This window comes from Pezoporus wallicus, unplaced genomic scaffold (genome assembly GCF_028554395.1).
Source record: "Pezoporus wallicus isolate ANWC-B61680 ecotype Strahan unplaced genomic scaffold, APGP_CSIRO_Pwel_v1 contig_8776, whole genome shotgun sequence".
Lineage (NCBI taxonomy): Eukaryota > Metazoa > Chordata > Aves > Psittaciformes > Psittacidae > Pezoporus > Pezoporus wallicus.
This window is the reverse complement of record NW_026639091.1, coordinates 105,548-124,336: the sequence shown is the minus strand read 5'-3', so window position 1 is coordinate 124,336 and position 18,789 is coordinate 105,548. Positions and strand designations below refer to the sequence as shown.

Sequence of the window (18,789 nt, the reverse complement as noted above, 5' to 3'; positions counted from 1 at the left end):
GTGCGTACAGCTTCAGTGGGGCACTGCTCCATGCTAGTTGCCCTAGGGAAAAGCCTATCATTTGTAATGAATGCCAGCCAGCCACTATCTCTCCCTTCATTAGGGTTTCACACACAAGTACCCAAAGGGTTATCCTGGGGACAATGGTGCAGACTGCAGAGCCTGAGAGGTAGCAGGTCCCACCACAGTGTCCATGCAGGCGGCAATGCAGCCACTGCACTTGATCTCTCACACTGAGTGGATGTGAGCAGGGAGGGCAGGACACCCTGGTGCTGGGCTGTGGACTGTATGGCACCCCAAATCTTGCTTGGCTGCACGTAGCTTTGCATCTCCCTGGTTTTGGGACCACATCATTTTTTCCTGTGCCATTCTTGTATTTTCTGTTGTCTTTGTTTGCTCTTTTCATCCAAGAACCTGTTCCCTGCTCATGGTGCTCGTTACATGGTAATCAGCCCTGTCCTTTACCCCCGCGGGTCCAGCAGTACCTTTTAATCCTCTCATGTTTACTTTTAGGATGTCTCCATTGCTGAGGCAGCTATTTCAGCACTGGGAAAGCAGTGAGGGAAGAGGGGAGGCTGTTCAACCATCACTCTGATACTGCATCCTTACCCCAATGGCAAAAATTAGGCATCAGGCTTTGCAGAAATCATGATCGGCTTTGAATTCGTGTGCCCAGAAACTAAAACAAATGAGAACAAAAAGGAAGCACTGGGTTCTCCAAAGCTGTCCCTCAGCCTGAACCTCAGAGAGGTGTTTCTCAGGGTCTCCTCCACTAAGAGACAGGAAGATTTTCCTGGACTCTATCGCTGGTGGTGTTCAAGGCCAGGCTGGACAGAGCCTTGGGTGACATGGTCTAGTGTGAGGTGTCCCTTCCCATGGCAGGGTGTTGGATGATGTTACAGTCCTTTCCAACCCTAACTATTCCATGATTCTGTGACTGGCATAGCTTCTTTTTTCTTCTTCCTCACTGGAGTTTTTTCCTCCCATGGCTGATAACTTTATAGGTGGGACATACAGCAGGAGTCCAGGGAGCCAGCTACACCATCCACCCTGAGTTTGTGTCCAAGGATCTGTACATTCCTGCCTACTAAAGAGCAAAGATGAGCTTTCATTAAAACTGGCTTGAACAGCAGTTCCCATCAGGCTCTCTCCTACAGGCTGGGCAAGCTCCTGGGAATGGGGGATAAACTTCAGGGAGTGCTTCCACAGCCCTCAGGGGCTGGTACCTGCCACCACCCTCAAACTGGAGACCAAGAAAGCACGCTCTCAGAGCACGGTAACACAGACAGAAATAGCAGCAGTCAGGCACTGACACTTGTGTTTGTCAGCTTTGTGCTTGCTCAGGGCGTGCTTGCTTTTGCCAAGTTATCCAGGAAGATCTGCCATCCCTCTGGGATACTGAGCACAGGCTAAATAAGGAGGGGGATTTGAAAGCAGCACATAATCAATGAAGGCATGAAATGCCCTTCTGTGACTATGATCTGGGAGCCCAGTGGTGACAGGCAATACCACCCAGGGCTTTTCACGTGTGCTGCACAACATACACTCACAGGCTGCAGTGCCCACGGTAAGGAAGATCCAGCACAGAGCCATCTGGGGCTCCACATTCCTGCTTGGAGCAGGGAAAAACCCTTGAAAACCCCATATTGACCCAAAAACCTCCTGGCACAGCCCCACCATTGCCAAACCCCAAGTGCCCCCAGCACAGCCACAAGGGTAGCCCCATCCCCAAGCTCCTGGGGGCATCCCCAGTGGCTCCAACAAAATAGAAAACAAAATCCTAAAATACTAGAAATCTAAAATACTAAATCCTAAAATCCTAAAATGCTCTCTGAAAACACTGGACTTGTAAACCAAACAGTGAAGACTACACCTCTTCCTATAGTTCCACTAAACAGCTCAGAAAAATAAGAGGACTTAAATCTCTATCCGCAACTCCCAAAGCTGATATTTTGCATTAAACTATTTCCTGTTCCTCCTTCCCTCCCATCCCTAAACTGCCCAAATAGCCCCAGGAGATAAACCTGGCACAAACTCCAGCACGACGAACTGAGTTAACAACAGGTCTCACTCTGCCACTAAAAGTATTCCCACTTCGCGTGATTAAAATACAGCCACCCCACTAAAATCCAATAGAACAAAAAATATACCTCCACTATCAGCAGTACTAACTTTCCGTTCTCAACAAGTCCCCCAGTAATCACTCCCACAACAAGCATGAAGAGCTACACCATACCCACGTCAATCCCCCCAGGCTTGTGGAAAAGGCTCAGTTGCCATGAGAAAGAATAAATAGAACCCTCCAACATGCTATTCAAATAAATCATACTACAGATATAAAAAGATACAGCCTTCCAGTATGTAAAGGGAGGGTACAGGAAATCTGGAGAGGGACTTTTTACAAAGGCAGGTAGTGACAGGACAAGAGGGAATGGCTTTAACCTGACAGAGAGGAGACTGAGATGAGCTCTTAGGCAAGAAGTTCTTCCCTGTGAGGGTGCTGAGGCACTTGCACAGGGTGCCCAGAGGAGCTGTGGCTGCCCCATCCCTGGCAGTGTTCAAGGCCAGGTTGGACACAGCGGCTTGGAGCAACCTGCTCTAGTGGAAGGTGTCCTGTGGGTGGGGGTTCGAACTGGATGAGCTTTTAAGTCCCTCCCAGCCAAAACCTTCCCGTGATGCTATGAAAAGAAGCCTCCAAACTCAATAACCTCCTATATCCCGCTATCGATACCAAAATCAAACCACCCACCCTGTAAGAGGGTGAGGGGTTAGATGCAACAGCGAACTCATCCAAAACAAAACATATCCCTAAAAATAAAGTACAAATTAGGTCACGCCAGCTCCCACTTGGCTTCTCCCCAAGGTCTATGGCCTGAGAAACACACCGTCACACCCCCAGCTGCACGAACACAAACAGAACGTCCCCCCGCTATTAACCTCAACGTGACCGGGACCGAACCGCCGGTCCCCGCAGGGAGCCGCGGGCAGGGATGGGGGCCGGTCCGCGGCTGGGGGCCGGTCCGAGGCGGGGCGGGGCTGCGCCGCGGGGAGCGCCCAACCCCGGAACCGCTGCAGCCGCCGCCGGCCGCGCCTGGCCCCGGTGCCCCGCTGCCGGTAAGTGCGGGGCCCCCGGCGCTGAGCCCGCACAGGGGAGGATGCAGCAGCCCCCGGGCGGGTTTGGGGTGCGCGGCCCCGGGGGGGGATGACCGGGGTTGGAGGCAGAGACGGGGGTGCCCGGTCCCGCAGAGCGCAGGTAGTGGGGGGCCCGTTGGAGCGGGGGGGGGGGGTCACGGTCACCCTGACCGTGCGGGGCAGCCGCCCGCACTCCGGGGTGCAGGAGCTGCACAAGCGTTTCTTGCGGTGGGTAGGAGGAGGCTTGCCGCCCGAAGAACGTTGACAGAGCCCGGAGACACGTCCCCGGCTCCACTTGCAAGGTGCGGCTCCAACTTCTGCCGCTAGACAGATGCTCGGCAGTGAAAACTTGAGCAGATGGGGTTTGCAGCACGTTGTGCAACGTACTGGGTCGGGTTTGGAGAGCTTTCTGGGACGGCTCCTCCATCAGCAAGTGCTGGCAGAGGCAATGAGTGGCCAAAACTGGTTTAGAAAGCACAAATCCGTCCTTCTCTTTCTCTTCCCTTCTTGGGATCCCCTAACGGGCACCCGGTGCAGCAGGTACCCACAGCCCAGTGGGGGATGAGGGCTGAGGGGTTGTGTCTGCATGGCTGCATCTGCACACGAAAGAGCTGCCAGGGGAAGCACTTTAAGGGACTGACGACTGCATTGGGCCTAAGGTTGTCCAGCACCCTTGACGGTTGTATGCAGATGCGAATTTGGAGTCCTGAGTCACCAGATCAGGTCCATTGCCACTCTCTGGAGCTGAAGTTTCATGGTGATTTGATGTCTGGAAAATTGCAAGGGCTGTGCCACAGGGATGTGCTTAGGTTTCCATTTCTTCCCCATATTGCATTGTAGCACTTGGATGTTGGAGTGAGCTTGTGTTTCAACTTGCCTCAGCATCTGAAATGTTGAGGGCTCCCAAAGCGCTGAATCAGCTCTTTAAAGAAGGGATCTGGGGAGAGTAAAATGGGGCACCAAGCCCCACTGTGGGGTGGTTTTGTCTTGGAGGATGGAGACGAGCAAGAGTGAGATGAATGCTGGCGGCAGCACTGGGGAGAAGGTTGTTGGAGTGATAGAGTGGTAGATGATGCACATCTTGTACCAGCAGGAAGTGGACTGGGGGAGCAAAAGACACCAAAATCTTCATGGCTGTGTATCATACATGGCACATGTGGCAAATGAAATAAGCTAATAGAATCATAGAATCATAGAATGGTTTAGGTAGAAAATGACCTTAAGATAACCCAGTTCCAACCCCCTGCCATGGGCAGGGACACCTCACACTATATCATGTTGCTCAAGGTTCTGTCCAGCCTGGCCTTGAGCACTGCCAGGGATGGAGCAGCCACAACTTCCTTGGGCAACCTGTTCCAGTGCCTCGCCACCCTCACAGGGAGGAACTTCTGCCTTATATCTAACCTAAATCTCCCGTTTAAGCTTGTACCCATTACCCTTTGTACTATCGTCACAGTCCTTGATGAAGAGTCCCTTTCCAGCAGTTTTGTAGGCCCCCTTCAGATACTGGAAGGCTGCTATGAGGTCTCCACGCAGCTTCTCTTCTCCAGGCTGAACAGCCCCAACTTTCTCAGCCTGTCTTCATACGGGAGGTGCTCCAGTCCCCTGATCATCCTCGTGGCCTCCTCTGGACTTGCTTCAACAGTTCCATGTCCTTCTTATGATGGGGACACCAGAACTACACACAGTGCTCCAAGTGAGGTCTCACGAGAGCAGAGTAGAGGGGCAGGATCACCTCCCTCGACCTGATAGTCATGCTTTTTTTAACAGCAGACTGATGCTTTGCACTGGGGGTTCATAAGCCTGCCTGCTGGACCAGCCCCATTGGGCCACAACTTGCTTCTTCCTGGCTCCTTTGATGGCAGCGCTGAAATTATACTGCAGTTATTGCTTTTATTTCTCTTTTTGGGTAGAGATTTATATCATCCCAGTATGCTGGCATGTAGAACCCCTTGTGTTTGGTGTTTCACCACTGTCAGGTGCAAGCTGGTGGGTTTAGTGGGTGCCTCCCCAAGAAACGCTGGCCCCACAAGTGCCTAGGAGCTGGCTGCTGGGCTCAGGGCTACCCCGTGGACTGCAGCTTTGGGGCTAGGCTGCCTCCTGCTCCCCCAGGTGCTGTAGGACATCTCCGAGGTGAACACAGATATGTCCTTGAAGGGAGAGCACTGGAGCTTTCTCTCCCACGTGCCCAATGCACTTTGGACCAGGAGAGCTCACTTTGTTTTCCGTCTCCATAAATCCTTGCAGCTCAGACAAACTGATGTGCCTCCAGGCAGGGCAGAGCAAGAGCCCTTGGTCATGGTTTAGTCATGAGCGGGCAGCACTGCAAGTGGTGTGCAGGTTTAAAGTGAAAACCCAGCTTATTAAAACTTCATCTTACTAATTAGCATAGGGTGAAGAACAAAGTCAGCCTTGTAAAGGGGGAATTGTCAGGGATGTTAAATATTAAGTCATCTGCTGCCACAGCTGACTCCAGTGACTTTTTTGTATTCATGGCCAGACACTAGATGAGGTGTCTAAATGGGTTTGGAGCATCCCTTGACATTGGCAGCTTTAAGGGACATAACTGGGCTGTAAACTGATGATTCCTACGATAGAGGTGAATGTATTTAAGGCTGGGCAGAGTTAATACCACAGCCTCAAATCTCCTGTCTGCTCTCACAGACGGAGCAGGGTGCTGTCAGCCTGTCTGCACTTTGCAGATGAGCTCTGTACCCACGTGGCCACCTCGGATTTGGGGTTTATCCTCTGAGTGCCCGGTGCTGTTTAATCCTGGTTTACAAACCAGCCAGCAGCAGCGCGGGATGCTTGTCTCCTTTCACTCAAGGCACCCTCGTTACCCTGCTGAATCATGACTCTGCTTAAAACCACAACACTTGAGAAAGGAAAGAAGCGAAACCCCGGGTTGGTTTTTACTTTGCTCTCTGATTCCGGGGAGCCTGTGAATGCAAGAGGGGACGAGCCTTTGCCAGCTCACCTGGCAGGGAGGTGAGATGCCAGCCTGAATCCCACATCTCGGAGTGCTCATGCCCTTTGCAGCGCGGTGATGTCTGCGGCAGCCGCCTCTTGGCTGCGTGTCGCTGCCTCAGCACACCCCGACCGGAGGGTTGGCTGCTCACGCATCCGTCACGGTGCCTGAGGAGCACGCCGGTGACGTGCTGGTCCCCTCCTCCTGCCCAGGACACACGCTGCTCGGGCCGCATCCAGCTCGTACCCCCGAGGCACCCTGAGCGATGGAGAGGACGGAGCTGGTGGGGATGTGGAGACGTAGCAGCAATCAGGTTTTGTGTGCTTAAAAAGACATCTGTGGTGGAGGCAGGCGGCAGGCAGCGATCCCCGAGAGGCAATGGATGGGTGAGTACCAGTTCCAGGTCCCCGGTGGGATGAGCTGCCTCCTCAGGGCTTTCCGTACCCAGCACCTGAGCGATATGCAAGCGGCAGCCCCAAGAGCAAGCATGGGTCACTTTGCAGGAGTGACCCCACTGCACCCCTACCACAGCCTTTTAAACCAGGCAGTGTCATTTCCTGCTGGGACCTCAGCAGGGACAGTGAAGGTGGGGATCCCTTTGGAAGGGGGCACTGTATCCCCCACACTGTCCCTGTCCTGCTAAAGCAGGGTCACTGCCGTTGGCTGGGGGTCTCTGTCACCCACATTAACCCCGCTGCAGGGACAAACCCAGGGCCCTGGGGTGATCCTGTGCAGTACTTGAGGTGATCCTTGTGGTTGGCTGTGTGGGGTTGGGGGAGGAATTGGTCAGGAATCTCTGACCCATGGCAGGAGCTCATGGGGTGTATATGGAGCAGTGTGGGGATCAGCCCTGTGCCCTGTTCTGGTACGGAGTGCCCCTGTCTGTCCTACCCACTCCCATCAGTGACAAGTGTCTGGAATGGTGATTTCGCACTTCACTCCAGAAAGAGAACTCCAGTGCTGCTAGAGACCCCTCAAAGGGAAATTAAACCCATGGGAAGTGTTTGCTCATCCCCCCATCTCAGGTTTGCAAAGTCCCTTTTGTAAGGCTGGTCCCCCGTGGCAGATTGCAGAGTGGGCACGTGGAAGTTTTTCACCCCCACAGCTGTTCTGCAGAGAAGTAATTTTCCCTTTAATTTCCCATCCTAATTCCCTGCTCTTTTATGGAGTTGGAGATGCCTCCCAATGAAATCTGAAGCATTTCCTCAGCTCAACTCTTGTCAAGGTGTCTGGGGAGGAGGTGGCAGCAGCTTGCACCAGAGGGGAGGGTTTCCCAGCATCCCGGTGTGCAAAATGCATATGTGTCCCTGGCACAACCGTTACCCCAGCATGGTTCAGACCTGACTCTGCCAGGGCAATAGGGACCAATTACATGTTATTGACCCTCTTTAAACGAATGTCCTAATTGCAAAGTTGCTGGGGTTAGTGGTGCTGTGCGTCTCGCAGCCTGTGGTTAGCAGCAGTGTTGGTAAAAATAGAAGCAGTCAAAAAATGGAGTTTTATTTTTACTCCTTAAAGTGTGTCCTGCTCAGATGTGTTGCTTTCACCTCGAGCTGAGGCAAGATGCCTCGCTGCTCCCACAGAGCAGGAAGAAAAAGCTGTGTTTTGGGTCAGCTGGGACACTTCAGCGCAGCAAGCTGCAAACATGCTGTTTGGCTTTGAAACCCTCCCATTTTCTGTTTTATTTTTTTGTTTCCTTGAGGAGCTAGAGGTCACCACAATGTCATCTTGGAGCAAAATAACATGTTTGCATTAAGGATAAAAGGTGTTGAAACAGGCTTTGCATAAGCAAAGGCACCTCTGCGGGCTGCAGCTCGTGTGAGGCAGGAGGCATCTCCAGGGAGCTTGGGATTGGGAGACTTCCCAAATCACCGACTGGAGAATGTACATTTTGTTAACACTGCAAAAAAATAGAGGGACTGGATGGGCATAAAGCAGATCTGGGTTTTGGAGACCTCCATAGTGCATTGGTGTGCTGGGTGATGCCTGCAAACACCCTTCTTCACGTCTTTATTGGAGTGGTACCCAAGTGGGTGATGTCCATCAGCCCAGGGCAGCCACAGGGGTTCGATCCTGGCCCAGACAGCAACAGGAGCAGGATTAGATCCACCAGCTCAGACACCCGGCTTGCACATCCCTCTGAGCAGATTTGTGCCCAAGAGCCACACAAAACTGCAAAACCTGTCTTAAAAAACACATTACTTCTCTACTGGCAGTGCCATTGACAGCTCCTTCTTGCATGTCATGAGCTCCAGCCCATGGCAGGGAAAAGAAAGAAACAGCCTAAAAATAGAGCAGCTTCAAAGTAGTTCATAAATAATAAACTGGTTTCTTGAAAGGGAGAAGAAAATCCAGAAATCTTCCATGGAGTGAGGAGGTGGCTGCCCCCACAGTGCCAATATTGGCCATTCTGGGGACTTAAAGTCCTAAATGAGAGCCGGGAAAGAAAACACCACTTATTTCCTCCTTTTTTTCTTTGAAAACTTGAAAACTTTAAAAAATTATTTTCCCAAATAATTTGCAAGTCCTGCTTGGTGGAGGCTGCGTTTTACATTTTCCTCCCTTGAGCGTTGCTGTCCCCAGATATCGCATGCATGAGACAGAGGCGTAGTGACAGGTATTTGCACCTCCCTCTCCAGCATCCCAAAAATTCCTGGTGCTGAGAGGGAGGGAGCTCATTTGGGATCTGTATTTCCAGAAGCATCCTGCTACTTGCAGCTTTGCTCATCTGTGCCGATTTGGCCAGGACCCTTCTTCAATTATTATATATGTCCCATTAAAATAGTATTATTATGCCTCTTAAATTATTATATATGCCCCATCCCTGGCAGTGCTCAAGGCCAGGTTGGACAGGGCTTGAAGCAACCTGCTCTAGTGGAAGGTGTCACTGCCCCGTGGTAGGAGACTGGAACTGGATGAGCTTTGAGGTCCCTTCCAACCAAAACAACTCTATGATTTTATGATTCAGACCTTGCTTCCCACCATCACTGGTACAATCCTGCGCTGCTTCTGGTTCACTCTAAATGCCAAGGCGGGGTTAATAAGAGGGGATGAAGGCTTATCCCAATCACAGCATCTTCCTACCACCATCTCCTCCCTGCCTTTATTGCCCAGTTCTTGCTGGGCTCAGCTAGCCTCGCATCACATATGCTGGTGGTGGGGGCTCCGTTCCCCTCCTGGGGGGCAGGATCCATCTCTGGGTGACACAGTTGTGACACAGGGGTGACTGGAGCTGACCCCATCCCGTGCTGAAGCTCAGTGCTGGCGAGTGAGGGCTCTGTGGGGCTTGGACACGGGACAAGTCATTTAGCTAAACCTATCGCCTGTTCAGGCTAATCGCTTCCTAATGCCACTGTAATCCCATTTAAAGCAACTGGCAGTCTAGAAAGTTACCAGCTCCCAGGGGAAGGTTAAAATGACACGGCCAGCTACAGAAAAATATCCCCAGCTGCAAAGTCTGGCCCAATACATGGTTCAAGATGAACATAAAATGCTGTATGTTTTGTTGAGCCTGTGCAAAGATGTCACGCTGGGTTTACTCTGGGGCATACCCACAGTGGAATAGGTGCCCTTTCTGCTTTACTTGTCCAGTTTTGGAGAGGCAGATCTGTTTGAGTTACAGGGTAAATGTGCTCCAGCTTGTCACACCTGTGGCAGGGAGAGGGTTCAGTGTTTCATTTTGGATCCTTTTCTTCCTCTCTTTTAAAAACCACAATCCATTCAGACAGAGTGACTGCAACCAGCATCATTTGTGCCCACACAGAGTGGTTTTTTCCTCCTTTTTGCTCTGAGCTGACAGGTACTGGCCGGCGTGTCTGCAGCCATACAGCTCCTCTCCTTCCCCTGCTCCTGCAGACAGGCTTGTTTCTCACTCCTCTCTGTCCTTACTTTGCTTTTCCCCTCTGGATCCCAGGCACTGTGCTTGGCCGAGCCCAACCAGCCTGCAGCCAAGGAGAAGCCGTTAGGCTCCTGGCACAGCCCGCATCCCTGGGGCCACACAGGGGAAGCAGACTGGAGCCGTGCTGGATAGAGGAAGAGCCCTTTGGAGGCCCTGCACCACTCACTCCCCAATACATTAGCTTTCCTCCCATCTGGAGCCATTGCAGGGGTCTGTGTCCGTGGCAGGAGCGAGCCATCCTGATGCTGATGCAGTCCCTCCACACACCCCATGCATGCAATCCCCAAACCAGCAGTGAGCCACCAGTTCCTCAGCCCCGTCTGGCCATCCTGGAGCTGTGGAGGCGAGGGCATTTACCTACCTTCACTGCAAAGCATCAGCAGGCTGGGGCAGTCAGGACATGCCGGGGACAGGGAGGGGATGGTGCTGCGGATAAACTGAGTTAAATCTGCCAAGGAGGCAGTTAGATTGAAATTAGGCGTGCTGCCTGGAATTCATTATATGGTGTCTTTTTCCATGGCTCTTAGTTAGCCCTGTCCCTTAATCTGTCAGTGGGGCTGATGGATCTCCTGCTCATCCTTCTTCTACCCGCTCCCTGTCTCCACTGAAAGTCTTCCCAACAAAGCAACAGTAATTATGGCAATGATCTGGTCTTTGTTGCCCTGGGGTTGTTATATGCGTGTGGCTCAAGGGTGTTCTTTGCACGTGTTGTCTGACCAGGGTAACTGGAGATGGTATCTGGTACTCGGCGTACAGCTACAGGCAGTGAGGGTCCAAGGGGAGCTAGTGAAACTGAGACGGCAAATGGATGGCAAGCTATACCTTGATTAAAAAGTTCTGCTGAGACTATTTATATATCCTCTTCTTTTTCAGAGACAGGTGCCGTGGGGCTCAGTGGAGGTGGGAACTTTCCTAACAACCCGTTTTCTTCTCCTAAGAGCACCAGGATTGCTGCAAAGCGATCTTCCTTCCCACACCTCTGCAAAAAGCAATAGTGAAAAGGGAGCACCATGTACACCTTCCTGCCTGAGAACTTCACACCAGTGAAGCAGAAGCCATCCAAAGAGCTGAGGCCCATGCTCGGGGCCATCTTGCTGGGCCTCATCCTGTTCATCGCCGCAGTGGTGGCCTGGTGCTACTACACGGTGTCCCTGCGGAAGGCGGAGCGGCTCAAGACGGAGCTGATGGACCTGCGTGCAGACGGCTTCGTCATCAGGAACCAGCACGGGGAGGTGGTGTTCCGGCTGGCGTTCCGCTCGGGCAGCCTCGACCTGGAGTCGTGCTCCAAGGAGGGCGAGATCCTGAGCTGCACGCGCTCGGGCCGGGGGCCGCTCAACTTCTTCATCCAGACGGTGAAGCCCAAGGACACGGTGATGTGCTACCGCGTGCGCTGGGAGGAGCTGGCGGACGGCCCCGCCGTGGAGCACACCATGTTCTGGGAGGACGCGCACTGGTACGGGGGCTCCGAGATGAGCACCCAGCACTGGCCCATCCGCCTGGCCGGCTACCAGGAGCCCGTGCCCTACGTGACCAGCGACGTCTACTCCTTCCGCGACAGCTTTGGCGGCATCCTCGAGCGCTACTGGCTCTCCTCCAAGGCGGCCGCCATCAAGATCAACGACTCCGTGCCCTTCCACCTGGGCTTCAACGCCACCGAGCGCACCCTCTTCTTCCAGGCGCGCTACAAGGACTCTCCCTACAAGCCCCCGCCGGGGCAGCAGCCCTTCCCCGAGCTCAGCTACCGCGTCTGTGTGGGCTCTGACATCACCTCCATCCACAAGTACATGGTGCGCAGGTACTTCAACAAGCCCTCCAAGATCCCTGCCGAGAACGCCTTCCGATACCCCATATGGTCCACGTGGGCCCTCTACAAGAATGATATCGACCAGGATAAACTCTTGCGATTCGCCGAAAAGATCAGAAAATACCGTTTTAACTGCAGCCACATAGAAATTGATGACATGTACACACAAGCCTATGGGGACTTTGACTTTGACCCAGTCAAGTTCCCCAATGTGACAGAGATGTTTGCAAAACTAAGGGAAGATGGGTTTAAGGTCACCCTGTGGACTCACCCTTTCATAAACTACAATTCCTCTAATTTTGGGGTGGGAATTGAGCGTCAGCTCTTCATCAAGGAGCCATCAGGACGACTGCCGGCCATGGTGGAGTGGTGGAATGGCATTGGGGCCATCCTGGACTTCACCAACCCGGCAGCCCGCGACTGGTTCCAGAGCCACCTGCGCCAGCTCCGACACAAGTACGGCATCTCGTCCTTCAAGTTTGATGCAGGTGAGACCAGCTACCTGCCCAAGCAGTTCAGCACCTTCCGCCCGCTCTCGGACCCCAGCATTTGGTCACGGCGCTACACGGAGATGGCCATCCCCTTCTACGAGCTGGCTGAGGTGCGCGTGGGCTACCAGTCGCAGAACATCTCCTGCTTCTTCCGCATCATTGACCGTGACTCTGTCTGGGGCTACGAGCTCGGCCTCAAGTCCCTCATCCCCACCGTGCTCACCATCAGCATGCTGGGGTACCCCTTCATATCTGCTGACATGATCGGGGGGAATTTTTTCCCCAACAAGACAGATGGAGCGGTGGAGATCCCAGACCGGGAGCTGTATGTGCGGTGGCTGGAGCTGTCGGCCTTCATGCCCTCCATGCAGTTCTCCATCCCACCCTGGCTCTATGACAAGGAAGTGGTGGAGATTGCGCAGAAGTTCACGGAGCTCCACGAGTCGCTGGTGGCCCCGCTGCTGCTGGAGCTGGCCGGGGAGGTCACCGACACGGGGGACCCCATCATCCGTCCCATCTGGTGGATCTCGCCCCGCGACGAGGCCACGCACAGGATCGACTCCCAGTTCCTCATCGGGGACACCCTCATGGTGGCTCCTGTGCTGGAGATGGGCAAGCAGGAGCGTGACGTCTACCTGCCGGCAGGCAAGTGGCGCAGCTACAAGGGGGAGTTGTTTGAGAAGACCCCGGTGCTGCTCACGGACTATCCTGTTGACCTGGATGAAGTCGCCTATTTCCTCTGGGTTTCCTAAGAGCTTTCTCCGTCACTTTTGGGGATCACCATGCCTTACCTAGGACTATGTCATACATAACAATTCTAATTGCACATTTAGTTTGAGACTGGGGATGAGGAACGGAATTAAATGGACTCACTGTCCTTGGGGTGATTTTTTTATTTGAAGGGGGGGGTGATTTTTCCTATTAATTCGGTTCATACGGGAGACTCCAGCTGGGTTCCAGTATGCAGAATTTTCTCTGTACAGGTCAAGAAGGAGCTATCAGTCTGTCTGCAGGCACATAGTAAACCCATTTCCTTTACAGTTCGCAAGGATTTCAAGAGGTGAAGGTTGGTTAGTGCCAGTGGGAATGTTTCTTATCTCGTGGGAGGACATGGGATTGTGTGATGTGGGAGGGTTGCTACAGCAGTGCTTGCCATAAGTTTTATAATAAGGCAAGTATATTTAAAAGGGCCTTTTTAAGAGCAGAAGACAAACTAGAGATGCATACACATGCACATTTTTTTCCCCTTTTGGTCTAGTGTTCCACTGGACTGACATTTGCCCCATGCTCCTGCTTTCCTGGATACCAGGCAGGCCAGGTTACTCGCGTGACATCCAGGTATTAACTGTACCGGCTGCATGTTGCTTCCTGCACCCCACCTCCTTGCCCATTTAACCCCAGCTGCTAGGCAGTTGCTTTTGTGTTTTGCCTCGGGTGTCAACATTGCGTTTCCTAGAACAGCACTGTCCCTACCAGCATGCCCCATTAGTCTTCATAAAGCATTTATGTCCCCTCGTCATTACATGATTATCCTGCTGATACCATCCGTTTTGGGTTTTAAGGACAAATGAGCTTTCAGGTTTGTTGCTGGCAGGACTGCCTGGAGCAAAGCTCTGCTCAAAAAGAACGTGCAGCTCTTCCCTGGCAACAGCCGGTTCCCGAGAGGGAGCAGCACACGCCTTGGGTTGGTGGTGATGTTTGCTACTAGCCAGCTTGCTGGTGGGTGGAAAACACCGGCTTTTGCACTGATGGGTCTGTGCCAGCGGGTGTTCTCGCTGCACCCGCGGAAATGTCCTCATCTACCATGAATTTAACCTCATATCCATCGCTGTCTCAGGCTAGAGGTGATCATTTCGTTGAGGTTTTCTTCTGAAGCAGCCCTCCTCTCTCTCTGGGAGAATTAGGGACCTTCCTTAAGCAGTGTTTGTGGTGCTGGAGGCGGGGTTGTTGTCAGAGGTGCTTGAGGGGACATGGGGTGATGTGGTCCTGCATTCAAAGTCCCTGCAGCCAGGATGGAGCTGCAGACATATCTCTTTTCCAGCTTTCCCATTTGGCTTTTTAAGGGAAGATGCATTTACAGAGAGCTGTGGGCAATCTCTGAGACAAAGAAAACAGGAATGAGGTCTGGAAGCCTTCCTGCCCAGGGCAGGACATTCCCAGCTGTGCCCTGTTTGGGAGCATGGTTCAGCCCCTGAATTTGTAATGAGCCTCTGTATAACTGAACTGTGTCGGGTAGGAAGGTTTGGGGCACCCTGCCAGGCTATGGCCAGCCAAGGAGAGTTCAGCATCTATGGGGTTTCCCATGGGGTTGTGTCTGGGCTGAGCATAGGCCTGGTGCGAGTCTGCCAATCAGGGAGATGGTGCTGTGTTTTGGCTAGGGTTGGGTAGTGAGGATTTTTCTCAAAGCCCTTCTCCTGACACTGGTCTTTGCAGGAGGCAGAGAAGGAGATGCATTAAACCTAGGGGTGGGTTGTGCTGGGGTCCAGGAATAGAAATTTAGGTGTTTGGGGCAAATATGAAATGCTTTCATAGTTAGGGAGTGAGGAAGTCCAGTCTGATGGACTCTTCGGAGCATCCCTTGAGGTCTGAATCTGCCCTGCATCATTCAGCTTTTCAGCCTGAATAAGATGCAGGGGAGCCCTGTAGTCCCTGCCCAGCTGGAGCACAAGCATGTCTCAAAGACTGTTTCTTGTGGCTTTTAACTATGAAGGACTCAGGTTTTTCCCTGCCACCAGTGCAAATAGTGGTTATATTACAAGTTACGGACAGCCTCTGCCAAAGAATTCATCCTGGAGCTCTACCATCAGTCATCAGGGCACTGGCAGGATTTGGCCATTGTACTGGAGTGTGGAGGTGAAGGCGAGGAGCTCCTGGAGGTGAATCTGACCACATCCTCCAAGGAGGACAGGGTGCAGAGTAGGCTTCTCCAGCCCCAGAAATGCGTAAAGGTCACGCTTCGAGGGGCTCCATTGTTTCCCTTTCCACCTTTGCTTGTGAAATCCACGTCCTCCTTTGGCATGGGAGTCACTGGGTGGAGGAGATGTTGCTGGATGGCTCATCGGCCAGTGAAGAAGTGGGATCCTTCACCCAGGACTTCATGGGAAGGATCCCAGTGTGACCAGGAGATGTTGCATGTCTTCTTCTCTTCTGTCTCTGCTGTGCCACCTATTGCATCCCTCACTTACAAGGCATGAGGCTACGTGAATGAAAACACAGCATTCCTGTTAGTATGCCTTTATCATTAAAATGATGGGAGCAGCCAGACGAGTGCCTTCAATCTCCTCGCAGTAATTTTGGGCACTGGCAGGAAGGTCATGGAGGAAATTCTCCATTAGACACACTGTCTTCCTTCCCTTCCCCTCAAAAGAAATGATTTTGTTATCAAACTTTTCATTTTCTTTTATTTAACTACATGAATAAATGGGTAAGATTATGGAGTACCCTTATTTTTCTAAATGCTGTTGTTAGGGCACATTCAGTGTTCCAGCTAGGAGAAAGGGCAAGAAGTGACAAAAGATGATGCTGAAAAATAGGTGGCTCTCTGTGGGTGCATGGCACCAAGCCTTCCCTGCATGTTGGGGAGAGTCTCAGCAGTGGTGCCTCAACAGCAGGCTTCTAGGTGCCCTTTCCATCCAACTCTACCAAAACCACTATTTCTAACACTACGCTGTAGCACTGCAGGACTTGAGAACCTCTGGGACCTCACAGACCACAAGTATTCTGTGCACAGACACCTTGGGAACTGCTACTAAGGAGATTCCTGTGATTGACACTATGGGTCACTGGCCAGAGCAGCGTTTAGTTTGACTCAGCCAAGGAAAAGGCTGAAACAGTTTTGGAAGCTAATTCAGTCTTTTCCACTCCAGCCCACTGAGCAGCAGGCAAAAGTGCTGCCTGTGTGATTGAAGGTTGAAGCTTGCAGTGTCGTGTATCGGGTTTTCTGGATGCTTGTGTTTGTACATGCTGTTGTGTGTTGGACTGTTAGGCTGGTGAGTTTGTTTTTAACCACTTTTCTAATTCTTAATTGTCATGAAGACAGAACTGTAACATGAATTGCCTTGATTGATATAAAATTTTGGAAAACAAAAAGCAGTTTGACTGTGTCCATCTGTACCAAGTACATGGGCCTGGGGGTACAGGCAGACTTGGGGCTTTTTTCACCGTAGACTTCATTGAAGTCAGAATTGAGATTGCCGGTTTATTTAAAGCTTGCACCTTGCAGCTTTGATGTGTGTTTCCTAGGGAGGAGCTGGCAGCCACCCCACTCTTGTGTTGCAGTGGTGGCAGGAGATGAGGATGTGGAGACAACCCACTGGATCACCCTCCTTTGTGTACTGACAGCAAAGGGAATAACTGTTCTTTGGGGCTGGAGAAAACCATGTTCAGGCAAACCCCCACATTGCAACTGCCCCCAGGAGTGGGGCCCGGACCATCACACCCCTATTTCTGCTGACATCCACCCCAAAAAGGCACACTGACACTGACTGGGGGGTTTGTAGGTGCTGAAGAAGAGGAGCCTGCTCTTGGTTTCCCTTGGGCTCTCCAGGAGTGTCCACCCAGGCTCTGCCTGTCCCCAGTGCCCCTGGGTCCCCCTTACCAGATGGAGTAGACATTTGAGGCCATGGCAGTGGCATAAAAGCAGTGAGTGAAACTCATTTAAGAGTTGCCTGGACCCACACTACCCACTTTGCCCCACACAATGTTTTTCCTGCCCTTCCTGCTGTTACTGCATAAACCACAGCCTGCTTTGTGTTCAAGGAGGTGCCTATGGGTGACAGCAGAGCAGTGGCTGCTGACCCATGAGATCCTGGCCAGGAGCATGTCCATCCCTGCCCAAAATCAAAGTTTTTATTAAAAGTAAGAGAAAAAACAACAGATCGGCAGGCAGAAACCAAGGCTGGGGAGCACTATGGTGAAAGGACAGCCTGACAGCAGAGTCAGGTTATCCTGTGCCGTGGGGCTGGCAGCCTCAGGGAAAAACCAACCCCCTCAATCGCAGCTCATCCTGAGCTGGATGGAAGCTGCCAGCCTGCAAATCCCTCACACTGGGAGAGCCATAAAGATGCAAAATCCCAGAGACCAAGTAGAGAAAAGCAGTGATTTTAATTTATTCTGATACTATTATTTTTGTCAGTACGACTGGATGATTTTTTTGTTCAGCGATCATTAAAGATTTAAGGGCAATATACACTCCCTTCCCTAGAAAACAGGCAGCCTGTGCTGAGCAGTGGGCTGGGGAGAGTCCCCTGTCACCAGCACCTCCAGGAAACAGCCTTTGCTTAGTGCGGGGAGTGCAAAATAAAACAGCCAGGACTGAAGCTAGCAAGGCAAACAAGATGTCCTTCTGGCAGCACACAGCCCCAGTGCAGACAGGAGGCCACGGTGCCACCTGCACACAGGGTGCTTCTGGCACTGGTCCCCTGTGGCTCCCTGTGGCTTGGCTGGGCAGGAGGAAAAGGCACTGGGAGAAAGTTTGGAAAGGGATGGTGATTTGGGTGAGAGATTTTTCAGCCAAATGGTACCAGGCAGCTCAAAACATCCCTGGAGTTTGCAGGAAGCCTCTGTGATGCTTGTTTAATTCCCCCTAGCCTGTGATGCAGGTGGGTGGAAGAGCTGTGTGTGTGCATACGGAGCACACTGATTAGAGGACAGAGACGCAGTTGATGGGGCTGAAGCCTGGCTCTCCCATCTCTCCCCCCACCATGACCATCAGCTTTCCAGGAAGCTTTTTTCTTGCTGCAACAACAGCCAGAGGAATTTTGCTGGGGCCCGTCTGATACTTACTGGTTACCCCAAGCCCAGTTGTCAGGGACCCGTTGGGGCTTCAAAACAGCAGCTGGGAGATAAAGCATTTCTGAATGCTTTCTCGTCCTCAGGGGAGATACATTAGTGGAAGCCACTATCCTGGAGTGGGAGAAAGCCCATGGTAATGAACCAGACATAGTGTGTGATCACTGGACACCACTGCCAGAGCGAGACTGCTTTCCCTTTCGCATCCCTGGGTTAAAGTGGGGTTCTCCTTCTTCATCACCATACCAGTGATAGCACTGCTGTGGCTTCAGCTGCTTTCATAGGCATCTAGAAGATGTTCTGGCCCATCCCACATGGCACTTCTCTCGTGCTGCTGTGACCATGCAGGGTCTTGGTGAAATAATAGACCCACTGATGGGTGACAGTGGTATGAGGTGGTTTTGAAATGCTTCACCTGAGCACCAAACCAGTTCTGGAGTGAGTACGACATTCTCCAGCTCCTATTTACTTTTTATATGGACCAGCTCTTAGGCAAACTCCTAAAAAAAGCAGCTTTCTCCTGCCTTGGGGCCACACACAGCTTTACCTCTCAGGTGCCTACTAGCAGCATACTGGGGTCAGCAAAGGAATTATCAGTCTCTCACTTTGGGATGGTGCATTGCAGCCCAGAGACCCCAGGATGTTCCTAAACTGCTCAGTCATGTAACTTTTAAACTTCTCTTTGCCTAAAATCAGAGAAAATTGG

General features: G+C 52.1%; 1 protein-coding gene across 1 annotated transcript; it reads left to right on the top strand.

The window, feature by feature from the left end:
• Positions 1-6,307: 6,307 nt before the first annotated feature.
• On the top strand, positions 6,308-15,258 carry LOC130601507 (myogenesis-regulating glycosidase-like). The gene is made up of 2 exons (XM_057413630.1): positions 6,308-6,486; positions 10,872-15,258. Exon 2 carries the CDS (start codon positions 11,009-11,011, stop codon positions 13,043-13,045), a length of 2,037 nt encoding a protein of 678 aa, XP_057269613.1. The 5' UTR covers positions 6,308-6,486; positions 10,872-11,008; the 3' UTR covers positions 13,046-15,258.
• Positions 15,259-18,789: the final 3,531 nt, after the last annotated feature.